At 51.1% G+C, this 14,978-nt stretch overlaps 1 protein-coding gene, 1 long non-coding RNA gene and 1 pseudogene across 2 annotated transcripts; 2 read left to right on the forward strand and 1 right to left on the reverse strand.

Annotated features, from left to right (window-relative positions):
- Positions 1–5,076: 5,076 nt before the first annotated feature.
- LOC136513306 (uncharacterized) lies at positions 5,077–6,457 on the reverse strand (annotated as a pseudogene).
- A 1,694-nt stretch (positions 6,458–8,151) lies between these two features.
- Positions 8,152–9,496, forward strand: LOC136514327 (kinesin-like protein KIN-14N). The gene is made up of 3 exons (XM_066508311.1): positions 8,152–8,539; positions 8,963–9,133; positions 9,209–9,496. The coding sequence occupies exons 1-3, from the start codon at positions 8,369–8,371 to the stop codon at positions 9,491–9,493; spliced, it is 627 nt and encodes a 208-aa protein (XP_066364408.1). The 5' UTR covers positions 8,152–8,368; the 3' UTR covers positions 9,494–9,496.
- A 370-nt stretch (positions 9,497–9,866) lies between these two features.
- LOC136514459 (uncharacterized) lies at positions 9,867–11,251 on the forward strand. The gene is made up of 3 exons (XR_010773654.1): positions 9,867–10,709; positions 10,812–10,880; positions 11,188–11,251. It is a non-coding gene; the product is annotated as an uncharacterized lncRNA (long non-coding RNA).
- The last annotated feature ends 3,727 nt before the right edge of the window (positions 11,252–14,978 follow it).

Here is a 14,978-nt window from a genome sequence, read left to right on the forward strand (position 1 = left end):
AGGGTAGTACTAGTACCATTGCGTTTGACTCGCATCACGCTCGCGTCAACACAGAGACTAGTAGCTAGCCTCTCTAGAATCCGTACGCGACACGTCAAGATGCATGCCATGCATGTTTCCAATGTTTTCTTTCTTTCTTTTCAGCGGTGAATAATGATGATGCCGATGAGGCTCTGGTATTGGCGGCGTTCAGTGGATCATCGGAGTGGAGGATGGACGGCAGGATTTTGATTTTCAGTGTTACGGGAGTAGTTAGGTGCAAGTGCAAATGATAATCGACCACGAGGTAACGAACGTCATGGAAGAATTCCAGTCCAGAACGAGAGGATGGAGTGTGGAGTACGGATGCGGAGAGGACCAGCGCTCGATCGACAGCGTAGCGCGTCAAACAAAATGGTAGCCTAACGTTAGGCGTGTTATTAGGCTGCCATTATTGAATAATAATCTCGATCTGCAATCTGAGTGACAACGAATCCATTGAATTGCAACAAGGATGGCCTTGAATACATAGTTTCTTTTATGTTTCCCGCGCATCATGCATGTACTGATGTACACATGTTGCTGTATAGCTGACGCAGATGGCCGACGCTAGCTGGTGTGAGCAAGCTGGCGGGCAGTGACGTCTCCCGCTGTCGCCGCCGTCGCCGGATTCCGGTGGCAGTTGTGGAGGCCAAGTGCTCGATCGGATATATACGCGGGCGGCGTCGCACAGCTTCATTCCTGAAAACAACAGCGCACGCATGCATGCACGCAGCTTGTTGCAGGGACGAGATCGAGGAGAGAACACGACGCGATTAAGGATGGCAACGGGGACCCGATACCCGATACCCGACGGGTATTTGATCCATTAGGGGATGGGGATGGGATCATATCTTTACCCGCGGGCATCTAAATGGGCAAGAATCCATACCCGACGGGTATAGCGGGTACGGGAACGTTCCCTGTTTACCCGTCCCCGTTACCCGTTGGGGAACCCGACTATTTGAGCTGTCATGCGAGTATTAGGCCCAAAGAAGCTCAACATAGATATTTTGGTTCAAATCTGAACAGTCATATATATAATTTGTGTGTTCTAGGAACCCTCGTTCAATTTTTCCTCACCATCTCCACCAGCAGCACAAGCACGCCTGTCTCACGAGCGCTCGTGCCCCCTTGCTTCCTCAGTTCGGTCTCTCTGCCACCTTTGCTCGTCCTCCTCGCAACCTCGTTCCTTCTCCTCGGCATCTCCGAGACTCCGACACTTATACCCGGGTAAAGAAGAAACGCCTCCGATTGCAAAGCTGCGACTCCAAGTGTCCTTGTTTATCGGGTATGCAGTACCCGTCGGGTATCTGTTACCCGACCGATACCCGACGGGTACGGGGATGGGCAAGAATCTATACCCGAGACAGATAATGGGGATGGGGACGGGATGAATTCTCCGTAGCGGGGAAGAGAACGTTCCGGCGATACCCGACGGGTATATACCCGTTGCCATCCTTAGACGCGATGCGATATGCGAAGCTGAGCGGAAATGGCTCAGGGCCTGAGTCTCGTACGGCCCCGGTCGGTCGTCGACTTGGACATGTTGCGGCCAGAAGCTAAGCAACTGAATGAAATGTGCAATAAAAAAAAAACTGAATGAAATGCATGCTAGCTAGTAGCTAGCTTCGCTTCCAGCTGGCGTGCGTGTGCATTGGCGCGTTGGAGACGACGACGACGATCTGAAAGCAACAATTATCGCACGGGTTCACGGGCTCGGTCGCGTCGATCGGTCAGGGGTACGGTAGGTGCACAGTGCAATGCATGTGCTGTGCGAACTGCGCGAAGCGATCGGGGTCAGTTTTTGCGACGTTTCTGGGTCTTCTGGACAGTGGACGCAGTGGACTGAGTGGACGCTACTAAAAAAAGGTGGCCGTGTGCCGTGTGCGTGCGTGCGTGCATGAATCGAACACCATCATGGCCGACAAGATTGACGCGAAAGCTACACAGCCATCTTCAGATCGATCGATCGGCCAATAACGATGGCTGGCTGGCTCGGAATGAAGCGCTTCATCATGCCGCCGCGCGCTTCATCATGCTGTTAATTGCGCTTGTGCCTCCAGCTCACTCATGTGCCGTAGCAGCGTCGGTAGCCCACTCCTTTCGTCTCCATTAGGAGGCAACAAAGGCATCACTTCGGCTAGCTGTGTGGCGCGAGATCATCATGGTCCCGAACTTACGTATATATATAGAACGAAATCTGAACCGTAGATTGTTGGCGTTGATCAGTGAAGAAGGATTTGACAACCGAATCCTCCTTAGGAATAGCTCGGATTAACCATTCTCTGTGAGATGGGATTGACGGAGAAATTAATTCTTTTCCTCTTCCACTCGCCGATCCCTATGGCCCCGTTCGCTTCGTTGAAAAAACAAACTGAAATACTGTTCCGGCTAATTTGTTACGAGAGAAAAACAATGTTCCGACTGAAAAAACAATGAGCCTATAGGTGTTGGGACATGCCATATTTATATGGGCCAAGTCCCCTAGAAGAGGCTCAACTAGCACGCATTGGAGTGACATGTAAAACCCACCCCCACCGGGAGATCACTTGTAAATTTTCGCTTACCTATATAATGCCAAGATCATAAGGGCAGGGGGGGGGGGGGGGGGGGGGGGGGGGGGCTCTCTCATCTCCCACTCATTTTTCGCAAACCGTAGCCGTCGCCTCACTCTCCCCTCTCACATGTGTTGGAGCCTTCGTTCGCAAGGCCTTCTCCGTGGAGCCTCTACACTAAATCATCGTTGCAGAGCCTTCTCCACGGAGCCTCCATCATGGAGCCTTCTCCGCGGAGCCCCCGCATGGAGTCTTCTCCGCGAAGTCCTTATACAGAAAAATTATCGGGCCTTCGTCCGAGGCCTTCGTTCCAAGCCTTCGCCGTAGACCTTCTCCGGACGGACCTTCGTCGGGATACCTTCTCCGGCCGAGCCTTCACCAGAAGCCTTCTCCCGATAGCCTTCGTCGGGAGCCTTTCTCCCGCCGGCCTTCTCCAAGGAGCCTCCACTTCTTAACCCTGTTCGGGACGCTTGTCCCAACAATAGAAAATAGAAGTATCCAAAAAAGTTCCAAACTAGCCCTAAACTTATTGACTGAATTAGCTTTTTTTTAATCGGACAAGGCAGGAGAATTGCCTATTATAGTAGAAAGAAGGTGAGCCAAGATACTAAGATAGGCTAGTAGAAACAAGACTATATAAAAAAAAATACAAATACAAAGAGTGTAAAAAACTCTCATCCTCGGGCATCGGCATGTCAAAATCACAAGATGTTTTGCTTCTGCCATGATCGACACTCCGCTTTCATACTTTATTTTCTGTAGTACCTGAGTACAGGCTGACTCCATACGATTGGAAATCGACCCATCCGGCATTTCTTTGGTTCCAAATCTACCATGAGACTAAGATGATCAGAGTGTGCATTCCTTTCCTAGAGTTGCAAGGTATGGTTGGGAAGAAGGTTCACCATTAATGAAGTCGGCTTGCGATCAGGAAGGCAAAAGAAAGGCCATTGAATGCTATTGAAGCGTAAGTTCCTGCCAAATACGCATGGAGTATCTATCATGAGCAAGGAGGTGGAGGACTATTTCCGGCTCTCTACGATAGAGGGCAAACAACATTGTTAGACCAACCTCTCGCCTGGAGCCTATCCGACGTCCATAATCTTTTTGGACGGCGAGCCACCCAAAGAATTTGCTCTTAGGTTGTGCGTCTAAACTTTCCAAATGAGTGTGTCAAAGTTGATTGTCGTTGATCTCAACAATCAAACTCAGTAAGTTGAGTTTGCAGAATATTCACCATCAACAGAGAGCTTCCAAGAGATCTCGTCGGGAACTTTTGGCCGCAAGTTTATGCCTTGTACTCCATAAAATGTTGTGCAGTGAAATCACGGTGCTGCATGTTATATAAGATCCTTAGATCCAATTTTGATTTTTAGTGGCAACATATAGCAGGGAATTAGAGTTTTACTAAAAAAAACATATATGGAATTAGGGATTTATTTAGCCTCTGTCCTTGGCTCCAGGCCCATACCAAAAGGAAGATTTTTTGCCATTCCCAACGGTGTTATCGCAGCTGCTAACAAAAGACACTCGGTTCCATTCCATTGCATCGTGCCATCCGGCGGCAGCAAGCATTTCTAGCCAAGATGCCTGCTGCATGCCTCCGATCCTCCGATGCTTTGCGTGCAGCATGCGTGCATGCACCGCGCCGTCGACGAGAGGGCGCGCGCGCCCGAGATGCTGAGCGAGACGGACGCATCGCATCGGACCAGACCACCTGGTGTCGCCGTCGTCGCCGGCGTGGCGGCGCACGCACGGCACCTGGTGACCGCCCCGGCCGCCGCCATCGCGCGTTCCGTCGCCCACGTCGCGCGGCCTGCCCCCGTGCCCGTGGTCGTGGTCGCAAAGTGGCACGGGTTCTTTTCTTTCCGTAATTAAAGCAGGAGGGCGGCTGGTCACCGAATGCCACTCGTGTCTGCCGCGTCCGCCCGGGCTGATGCGGGCACTGATCCTCCGCAGCTGAATTCCTAGTGAATTTGTCGTACGCAGGTGCGTGAACACGAACAAAGCAAGAGCAGCAGTTCACACTTCACAAGGCTGATGCGTGCACGAGAACAACTGGTGGACGAAAACTTCAAATCGAAAAGGCGGATTTAAACGTGGTTCTCGGCCGATCCTCTGCAGTAGAATTCCAAGTGAATTCGTCGCTGGCAGGTGCGTGAACACGAACAAAGCAGAGCCGCAGTTCACAAGGCTGGTGATGCGTGCACGGGAACAAACTGCTGGACGGGAACTTCAGATCGAAAAGGCGGATTTAAACGTGGTTCTCGATCACAGATTTAGAGCTCTTTTGGATCAACCGTTCTCCCAGTGGATTATAAGGGATTGAGGGAGAATTTAGTTCAATTACCTCTCAATTCTCTCCAATCTACTGGGAGAATGGTTGAATCTAAAGGAGCCCTTAACGATAATGCCGATGATGAAATGAGGTGCTCTGGCCGCACGCCAGCGGCACGCGTGGGCGTTCACACTTGGATTCTGTTCGCTTGGTCGTAAACGATCATAAATTTTTAGCCAGAGCAGTATTTTTCTCTTACATCAAACCAGCCACCAGTAATAATCCACGATCGTATACGATCGTTTTAGCCCCAGCCGAACAGGCTATTGGTCCAGAAAAAGGCCACGCCTGTCATATGCTTTACCTCACCACCACGCTGGTGTTCACATCCCGCATCGCGTGATCAATTCCTAACCCAAAATCATTACCTATAACTGCCTACTTACGCACTGCTAAAAAAGCGATAATCACCCACAGTAGAATTTGAATTTTGGCCGCAATCCAATCGAATCCCCGAAACTTAATAATTAATCAGGGTATGTAGCTGATGGAATAGTTTGTTTTGTTCGCCTGTGACAGACAGTGTGACAAGAGGTCAGAACGGATGGTGGTGGCTCCGGCTGATGCCGTTCACGTTGGCGAAGAAGCCCACGAGCTCCTCGCGGTACGGCAGGAACGTGCGCCGCGGCGTGCCGCCTGGTGGGACGGGGACGCCGCCCCTGGCGAGGTACGCTATCCGGTGGGCGGCGTCGGCCTCTGTGGCGGGGGCGGCGACGGGCGGAGGAGGAGGCTTCCTGTAGGCGCCGGCTGCCGGGGACAGCGGCAGGCTTCTTGTGCCTCCTGAGCGCGTCGTGCGGCGGCGCGGCGGCGAGGAAGAGGAACTTCTCCCTGCCGTCGCTGTGGCTGCGGTCCACCACGAGGCCGCTGATGCGGCGCCACCGCGCCATGGACCCCGTCGACCCGCTCTTCCTGGGCGGCGGGGAGGGCGACGCCGACGCGGATGAGCCAGGACGCCACACGCAGTAGCTCTCCGGCGCCACGCCCTCCAGGCCGTCGTCGTCCGTGGCGGCCCCTGACGACGACAACGTGGACGCCGTGGAGCTGGTGGAGGAGTTGCGCTCCCGGGTCTCCTCCAGGAACAACTGCCCCAGCTGTGCCCTCACCCGCGGCTGCACCTCCGGAGCAGCCGGCAGCGCCGTGCAGCCGCTGCCACGGCCGAACACCGGGTAGAAGGTCCTGATCCGGCCGTCGGCGAAGAGCTCGTCGGCCGGGGCGGCCGTGCCCGCGGGGGAGTCTCTGCTGACGAACGGGAACTCGAACTCGAGCTCCCCCTCGTCGTCATCCGACGACTCCTCGCCCGAGGACGAAAGCAGCTGGACGACGGGAGCTAGAGCGTCGCCGTCATCGCAGGGCGTGCCGGTCGTCTGCGCCGGTTCGGCGACGGTGGGTCCTTGGAACTCTCTTGGCTGGGGAATTCTCTCCTCCATGGCCGCGACGCAACGCAACTCGTGAGCTTTTGTGACAGACGGCGTGACGCTTTTTGTGTGGCGCGGGCGCGGCGAGGGTGGTAGGAGGAGGAGGGCTGAGGAGCGAGGAGACGGGCGGCGGGGGATAAGAACTTAAGAAGAGGCCGGCGTTTATATACAAAGGAGGGGGCCCGGGTGGGGGGTGGGGCCCGGGGCATTTGAACGGCGGGGATGCCAGTGCCGGGGGTGGGGTGAGGGTGGGCCCAGCCAGGGAGGCGTTCGAGAAGGTGACTCGGCAGTCTTTGTTTTGTCCTCGACGACGACGGCTGTGACGCGTGCAGACGGAACGAAGGAATGAGCGAATGAACGAGCCGCCCGATGCAGGAGAGTATCCATTTATATTGAGTGCATGTCCGTGAGATTATGCTTAATTTCTCGTCATATATACTGCCATGTCATCTGGCCTGACCCAGATTGCCAGTTGTTTTCACTTTTCACCGTGGTCGCTTTGCAGACAAACTCTTGAAGAAGAAGGTGCACTCCGATCCGGCGTCGTCCACACCGGTCGGTCATCGCCGGCCCAGCTAGTGATCGGAGACCGCAAGTCCACGGTGGCGTCATTGAGTGAGTGACCACTACTGCACTACCACCACTACCGGTGGGCGCTGGACGGGTTAACGAACAACGACTACTCTCATCGCATCGCATGATCACTCCCTTGGACTCCAAGCCTCGTATCCGGGCCCTATCCTAACTCCTAGCTCCCTTCCCTGTTGGAAACGGACCGAGGAGCACAGTTTGTAACTCTCTTAAATTTTAGTCGTTGTCCCATCGAATACTTGACACATGCATATACTATTAAATATAGACTAATTACGATACTAATTGTATAGTTTGCGACTAATTTGCGAGATGAATCTTTTAAACCTAATTAGTCTATGATTTGACAATGTGGTGCTACAGTAAACCTATACTACTGATGGATTAATTAGGCTTAAAAAATTCTTCTCGTGAAGCACTAACGGATTATGTAATTTATTTTTTTTATTAGTATCCGAACACCTTATGCAACATTCTACCGACACATCTCCTAAATTTTAGTCACCGGATCTAAACACCACCCGAAGTGCGTTACTTAGCCTACTGTGTACTGTACGCTACGGCCGACAGGGACACGCCTAGCTACCCTGTAGGAATAGGATTGTAGTAGGAGACTGCTGTTCCAGTTCCACAAGGACCTCGTGCCGTCGCCGTCTTTCTCCCGGTGCCATGTCGTGCCTTCATTGACATCCCACCCAGAACCTGGGCATCCCGGCGCTCGCGCGTCGCGCAGCGGATGCGTTCGTTCCCACGCCAACAGCGATCGCCTGCCCTGTGCGGGCACCGGGCTGTGGCGGTGCGCGCGCTCTCGCGTTCCCACGTCGTTTACACCGGGCGGCACCGACCACGGCGCGCGGCGGGCGGCGGAGATGCACGGGAGCAGTCGTTGTAATTTATTTTATTATTATTGTCTAAACGTTCATATGACATCGATATGACACTCTCAAAATTTCATTGAATTTAAAAGGCCTAAGCTTTGCGTCTCTCTCACACTCTCCACATCGCTCATTAATTGCGTCCACACCATTGCTGCGTGCCTGGTCGGACGTTAGGCGTGCAGCAACACGGTGCGCCGCCGTACGTGCCCTGGTCTGGTCCTGTGCTCTCCAGTGGGGCGACGGTGAGGCGGAGCTGCCGGTGCGCGTCGGCGGCATGCGCCCCGTGCGGATGGGCCAGGTTCAGCCCAAGTACCGAAGTACGAGCTCGCGTCTTGGGTAACCTGGGCAGCTGGGCTGACAAACTCAGCCTCGGTGGGCCGATCAAGTGTTGGGTCTCGCGGACCCAAAACAAGTCTGCGCTAGGCTACCAAGTTCAGCCTCGGCGGTAGCGCCAACACTTGACGATCACCACCTAGCTTCTTGTTCCCCACCTCCACGGCTCCACTGCACCCCCGCCGCTCCTCAAACCTAGATCCGGCCGACGTGTCCGCGCGAGGGGTGCGCCCGGTGATGGCGGACGCGCAGCCCGGGAAGCTCCAGCGCGCCGCCGCCGGGACCGGGAGGCAGCCGCTCGCGGACGCACCGCCGCCACCGGCGGGGGAGCCCATGTTGTTCGCCATCAGGGAGGACGACGCCCTCCTCAACGAGAAGATGAAGCGGAAGAACAAGATGGACTACAAAGTCTGTGGCTCCATCCCTCTATCCCGTACCCTCACGTGTGTTGTTAGCTGGTTAGCGTATCAGCAGCGTTTCTGGACCACTGAAACAACAGAAAAAAAAAATGGACCAGTCACTTGCCATTCAATGTTTCCTTTCAACAACTGAGCATCAGTTAATTGGATAACAAACTGTACTTTGGAGGAAGAAAATGAAAGGCTTCAACCTGTAAAAACAGAGATGTTTAATTTTTAATTTAAACAACAAAATGATAAGCTTCTGCCCATGGTACTGACGATGATTCCACTGAAAGTAGCTCCTAGCACCTTTACAATGCTCCACTCGAAGTAGCTCCTGTCAGTATGTCCTTTCCTTGGCCACGCTTTTTTGTTGAATTTGTTTATGGAGAACTACCCTGATGTCTTGATTATGCTGTTGTCCTTGTAGTCTTTGCAAAATGAAGTTGAAAGTCTTAGAATGAAGCTTCAATATGTAGACACTAGATCTGCTCAAGTAGATCATTTGCTGGCTGTTATTGGATCATACAAAGAAAAAGAAGTGACTGGAACAGTTGCCATTCAGTTGGACAGCCATGCAAAAAAAATATCTGCCCTTCAGGTATGATTATGTGTCTAGATAATTTGATCGTTATCTAGATAAGTGAAACTGGCTAACATGTTTTCAATGAAATAGAGAACATATTTATCCCAAAGAGACAAGGTACAGACGTCGCTAATTAAGCTTGCAGCTGCCAATGAAGAGCTTGCAGCTGTCAATGAAAAGGTTGCAGCTGCCAATGAAAACCTTGCAGACGTCAAAGAAAAGCTTGCAGATGCCAAAGAAAAGTTAAAGGGGTGTACATGCCTATTTCTTCATTATATAATGATGTTGTGTTATATATCAGTAAGTACAGGTTTATCTATAGATATGTTTGTTAATGTATCAAGTGTTCACATTGTAAAATGGCGTCAAGTTTAATCCTTACGCAAGTAAAATGGCTGCAAGTTTAATCCTTACGCAAGTAAAATGGCTGCAAGTTTAATCCTTACGCTGCTGCAGACTACTGCACACGTGATATTTGAAGATGTCTGTGAAGTGTTCATTTCGTAGATAGTTACATGTCAATGCAATTAAATTAACTTCAGAAAGTAGAATTGTTCCTAACTGCTCAGCTCATTGCTGCATGGTACACGATTTAAGTAATCAGTCCTGTTTAGCATCATGTTGATTCTCAAAGGTCAAAGTACCGTAAACTGGACTTAGATATTAATGGTAGACTGATGAGAGATTTAAAAAATGAAAAAAAAATCTTGTGTTTAGTTTCATTGTTAGATCCAGGGTTTATAATTATCGCCTTTTTCTCCGGGGTCCGAAAAAATTTGTATCGGTCAAAAATTTGCGGTTGAATTCATCTTTCACCCTAAAATTACACCAAATCGTACTAGATCCTCCATAACCTCTAGTTTTACTAAAGACCTAAATTTATTCAATTTCCTCACTCCCACCTCCAGCGTCACTAGCATTGGCAACTCACTCATCGTGAGCTCGCCAAATTACAGATGCTCTACTATGTTATATATTGTGTTATTTAGTCGGTTTTATATATATTTGTGATGCACGATGGATTGGACAATGTTTCTAGTGAAATGACGTTAAATTTTTCAAAAAATCATTTTGAATTTGGTCCCACATTGCCAAAATTCTCGAAATTTCGTATTTATCGCTGGGTGCCGAATTTTTTTATACCGGAATTGTAAACCCTGGTTAGATCTAGCGAGTTGCAATCTCAAGGCTCCTTGAACATGCATCAATGAGGGGCTGCTTCCTTGTTCTAGTGATGCATCATACGCTAAGACATGGGATGGTGGGTGAGAGCTGAGTAGTCCACTCAATTATGTGCTGCTGGATATTCAAACATGCTTGTTTCAGTTACCTCTTGCGTCATGAGTGTTCTGGTATCCACTTCACCTTATCATGCATTGCCCTTGTTAAGCTACCAGGAGTATATTAATAAACATTACAAACTCTGAAATTTTGATATATGTGATTTTGTCCTCCAAATAAAAGATGTTTTTGCATATATATGATTTGAAGTTCATATTGAACCAAAATTTGGCTTTTGAACATGGCACTGTATTTGACCTGGCAGATCATGGAAATGATACAATGGGGTAAGCGGCCAGATGATATCCAGGCATGTGGATTTCTTGTTATCTTCCTATAGTGCTGTTACATGTTAACTCTGTAGCTCTGTAGTCTTGTTATTTTATAACCCTTCTATTTTTGTGTGATATAGGATATTATTGATGACCCTCCAAATCCTGATCAGTCAATCGTATAACCTCGTATGGCACCGAAACCAAAGGTTTGTGCTTGAAAACTGACTGCCTAACCACACCTTTCTTAACATAGATTTGTTTCTTGCATAGTCATGAATCACGATTGCTGGGAAAGTAGCATATGCGTAGCATGATTCAGATTATCTCTTGATACCAGTTTGACTTTTTTAACCAGCAGTAGGCTCACATTTACACCCTGTTCGCTTGTTGGTTTCAGCCAGCCCAAACCAGCCAGCCAACAGTATTTTTCTCTCACAACAAACCAGCACCAGCCAGTCCAAGCCAGTCCAGAAACCAACCAACGAACAGGCCGTTAGTTTCCTGGTGAAACAGCCATGGGAAAAGCCAGGTCAAGGAAGTTCGGCGTGCCATTTGGAATCACCACAAAGGGAACCCGACAACTTATTGAGATCAGAAGTTCAGCACGATGGCACGACATCGGCTGGCTGGCAAAACGGCGGATGCTGATGCTGATTTGTTGTGAGAGAAAAGCATCGATATTTCGCTGAGTAAACAGGGCATGCCCAGTACTACTGGACTACCACCACTGCCGGTGGGCGCTAGACGGGTTAACGAACGACGATTCTCATCGCGTCGCATGATCACTCAGTCCCTTGAACTCCAGCCTGTTCGGTTGGCTGGTTCGTATCGTTGCTGGTTCGTGAAGAAGTACTGCTGACTGGTTTGTGTGAGAGAAAAATACTGTTTCGACTGAAAATTTACGATCGTTTACGACAAGCCACAGCCAAACGAACAGGCTGATGCCTCGGCTCCGGGGCCCTACCCTAGCTCCTCCCTTTTCCGTTCATAGCATACTGTGCACTGTACTCTAGTACGGCCGACAGGGACACGCCTGGCTACCCTGTAGGAATAGGATTGTAGTACTAGCCGTCTTTTCGTCTTTGCTGTTTGTTTGGCTGGGCTTCTTCGTTGTTGGATCGTGAAAAAATACTACTGATTAGTTTGGTGTGAGAGAAAAATACTATTTCAGCTAAAAATTTACGATCGTTTACGACTGCCCAGCCGAACAGGCTGTTTCTCCCGATGTCTGTCGTGCCTTTCATTGACACCCCACACAGAACCTTGCCATTATCCCGCGCTCGCGCGTCTCGCCACGGATGCGTTCCCACGCCAACAGGGATCGCCTGCCCTGCGGGCACCGGGCTGTGACAGTGCCCGTGCTCCCGCGTTCCCACGCCGTTTACACCGGGCGGCATCGACCGGGCCGGCGGCCGGCGGAGATGCACGGGAGCAACTGGTCGGACGCAGCCAATAGTGGAGTGACGACGCGTACGCCCAGGGCCCGGCCCTTTCTTTCAAGTCTTTTTGGTCGTGTTTGATATCGATGCTCAGGCCGGCCTGGCCGGCTGGCTTAGGCCAGCCAAAGTCTGGTCCAAACGGTACAGGTGATCGTGTTTGTTGGTATGTTTGAGTAGAGCCGAGTTGAGCTGAGATTATGTTTGTTTGCATGTACAGAAAGAGTATGGCTACCTTGTACAAGCATGTGGTAGCCTTACCACCGGTGCTCTTCTCAGCACTCCTCACTGCCATTTCATCGAGCAGGTCATGGATGCGAGCTAGTCCAGCGCCAAGAATGGAGAAGCTGGAGGATTCAGGTGCAAAGGCGGTATTGTCGCGGCAGCGGAGGCACCATGCGCGCGCTTTGCTCGGCGGACGGCGGAGGCGGTCTTTGCTCTGCTCAGCGCGGCGGATGGATGAGAGAAGGAGCGGTTTCTCACAACAAAACAGGGGAAATAAGGATGGGAATACCTGGTGGGCGCTCTTCATCGGAGAAGAGATCGGAGAAGGCCTCGGCACCTTACATAGCGCTGCGGCGGTGGTAGCCCACCGAGTCGTAGCAGATAGAGAGGGGCGAGAGAGAGAGAGAGAGTGCGCACGCGGAGTGAAGGTGACGGATGCGGCAACGGCGGCGGCTGTAGCCTAGGACCTGATGTGGGAAGAGGGGGGCTCGATCCGGAGTGAGGCACTGTCGGCGCTGCAAGGCAGGTGGCGACGGCGGCATACGAACGAAAGGAGACTTTGGCATTTTGTGGTTTCGCTAGTTTGCTATTATGAAACTGGTGTAACCCGCTGAAATACATTTTGGGTAGTTTTAATTTGTGGAAAAAAGAAGAAGACGCCTCCTTCCATTCCTACCCCTGCCTGCTGTTATGTTCATCAAAACGGATCAAACACAAAACGGATCGACCCTCTCCTCCATCCCCAGTGGCATCAGCTGGCACAGCCCTGCCACCACGCGCGCTCCCCTCCCGTGCCAACGCTGGCCTTCCCCACGCCGCCCCTCCCCTGCTGGCACAACCCTACCACCATGCCGCTCCCCTCCTGTGCCGGCGCTGGCCTTCCCCCACACCGCCCCCTCCCCAACCGACATCGCCCTGCCACCACGCCGCTCCCCTCCCATGCCGTTGCTAGCCATCCCCCATGCCGCCTCCTCCCTTGCCAGCACAGGCCCACCCCCACGCCTTCTCCTCCCCAGCTGGTGTAGGCTCGCCCCCACGTCTCCCCCTTCACTGTAGGCGCCAGCTTAGGCCACAGGCTATAGCCCCTCCTAGCCAGCACCGCTCCACTTTGGCGTCACCCAAATGGATGGGAACAGCGGTTCGACGGGGGCCATCCAGAGGGCTGGGAGTAGAGTCCTTCTCCCTCTTGTCCACTGCAACAAATGCAAATGCTGCGGTTCGACGGGGGCCATCCAGAGGGTTGGGAGTAGAGTCCTTCTCCCTCTTGTCCATTGCAACAAATGCAAATGCCGCATTGATGGCAAAGACTGAGAAGAACTATGGGCGCATGTTCTACATCTGTTCAACTCGAACGGTTCTATGATTTGTTCCATTTTGTTTGTAATTCATGTGTTGTATTGTTCAGACAATTGAAATTTCTTTGCATTGGTGACAGATGGATGGTGGTGGATGTGACTTTTAGAAGTGGCAGGAGGACTATGAGCAATGGCTGGTTGATAACAAGCATGTGCCACCCTCTTATCATCCTATTTTTCAGAGCACTAAGATGCCACAACTAGAAGAACAGTCCAAGGGAGATGGTGGACAACCAGAGCAGTTCAAGGACCTGACAGGAATAGCTAGAGAGATTGTGTTCTTGCTGAAATGCTTGATATTAGTTTGTGCACTTATACTAGTGACCAATCTGTATGGAATTGTTAAGAGTGGGTGATGAGTGTGCTAAAATAAATGAATGGAAGTACTCATTAGTGACTTGTATCATATACTATGTCATGTGTGCTGTGCATGATAAGGTGGGTCCTCTGAGACTGAACCTCACAACCAAGCTTGTAGTTGGGGAAGCTCGATTGAATATGCACTTGCTATGATGTGCCCAAATTTACCAAGAAACTAAGATGATCAAGAGTTGAGCCCTTTTCTGAGCTGCTTGCCAACCTGCTTTAGTGCCTGGCAGCACCAAGAGGAGAATTTAGCCTAGGCAGTCAGTGGTGCCAATCCTTAATGTCTATCCTGCTAAAGGATGGTGAACCAACAAACTTTTTTGGACTCTAGAGAAGGAACCCAAGAGATTACCAGGCATTGTCTGGTCTTATCTGCTTGATCACATTGACGGCAACATGCTGGGTGTAGCAGCCCATGCTGCAAGAGGGTATCATCTGTCCAGCACCAGTTAATAATAGCCAACCATACAATGGGCACTTTTGCTGTGTTCTGATGTCGACTTGCCACACAAATGAAATTAAATTATTGCCATGGCACAGGCTCGCCCGCCTATTGCTCTTTCACCGGCACAGTCTCGCGCTACCGCGCTCTTGCGTCGCGAGCACTCAGGCAAGCCAGGAGGCCGCCTCCAGGCCAAGGCATCCGTAGTTTGGGGGAAGGGGACTGACATCAGGGGCCCGCCGCCACCCTATCTTGTCTTTCCACATTGGAGTGCCACACTAGCAAAACCGGCTTCCAAAACCACTCCAAGGGTTAATTAAACAGCTTGGTAAACTTTAAGGTGCTCATTAGACGATTTCAAAGTTCAGGGTGTGGAGTAGCTACAGTGCCAAATGTGAGGGGGGTTTTGTAGACTTTTTCCTTTATAATGGCCACCCTAAACCATGTATAATTTCTTGTTTGCCCTTTCTATATTTGTCT

This window comes from Miscanthus floridulus, chromosome 16, assembly GCF_019320115.1.
Source record: "Miscanthus floridulus cultivar M001 chromosome 16, ASM1932011v1, whole genome shotgun sequence".
NCBI lineage: Eukaryota > Viridiplantae > Streptophyta > Magnoliopsida > Poales > Poaceae > Miscanthus > Miscanthus floridulus.

Bases quoted from the DNA above. Each gene is read 5' to 3' on its own strand.
- LOC136514327 (XM_066508311.1), top strand. From the start codon at position 8,369: ATGGCGGACGCGCAGCCCGGGAAGCTCCAGCGCGCCGCCGCCGGGACC. The intron at 8,540-8,962 runs GTCTGTGGCTCC...TTGTCCTTGTAG, and splicing joins AGAACAAGATGGACTACAAA to TCTTTGCAAAATGAAGTTGA. The intron at 9,134-9,208 runs GTATGATTATGT...TCAATGAAATAG, and splicing joins AAAAAATATCTGCCCTTCAG to AGAACATATTTATCCCAAAG.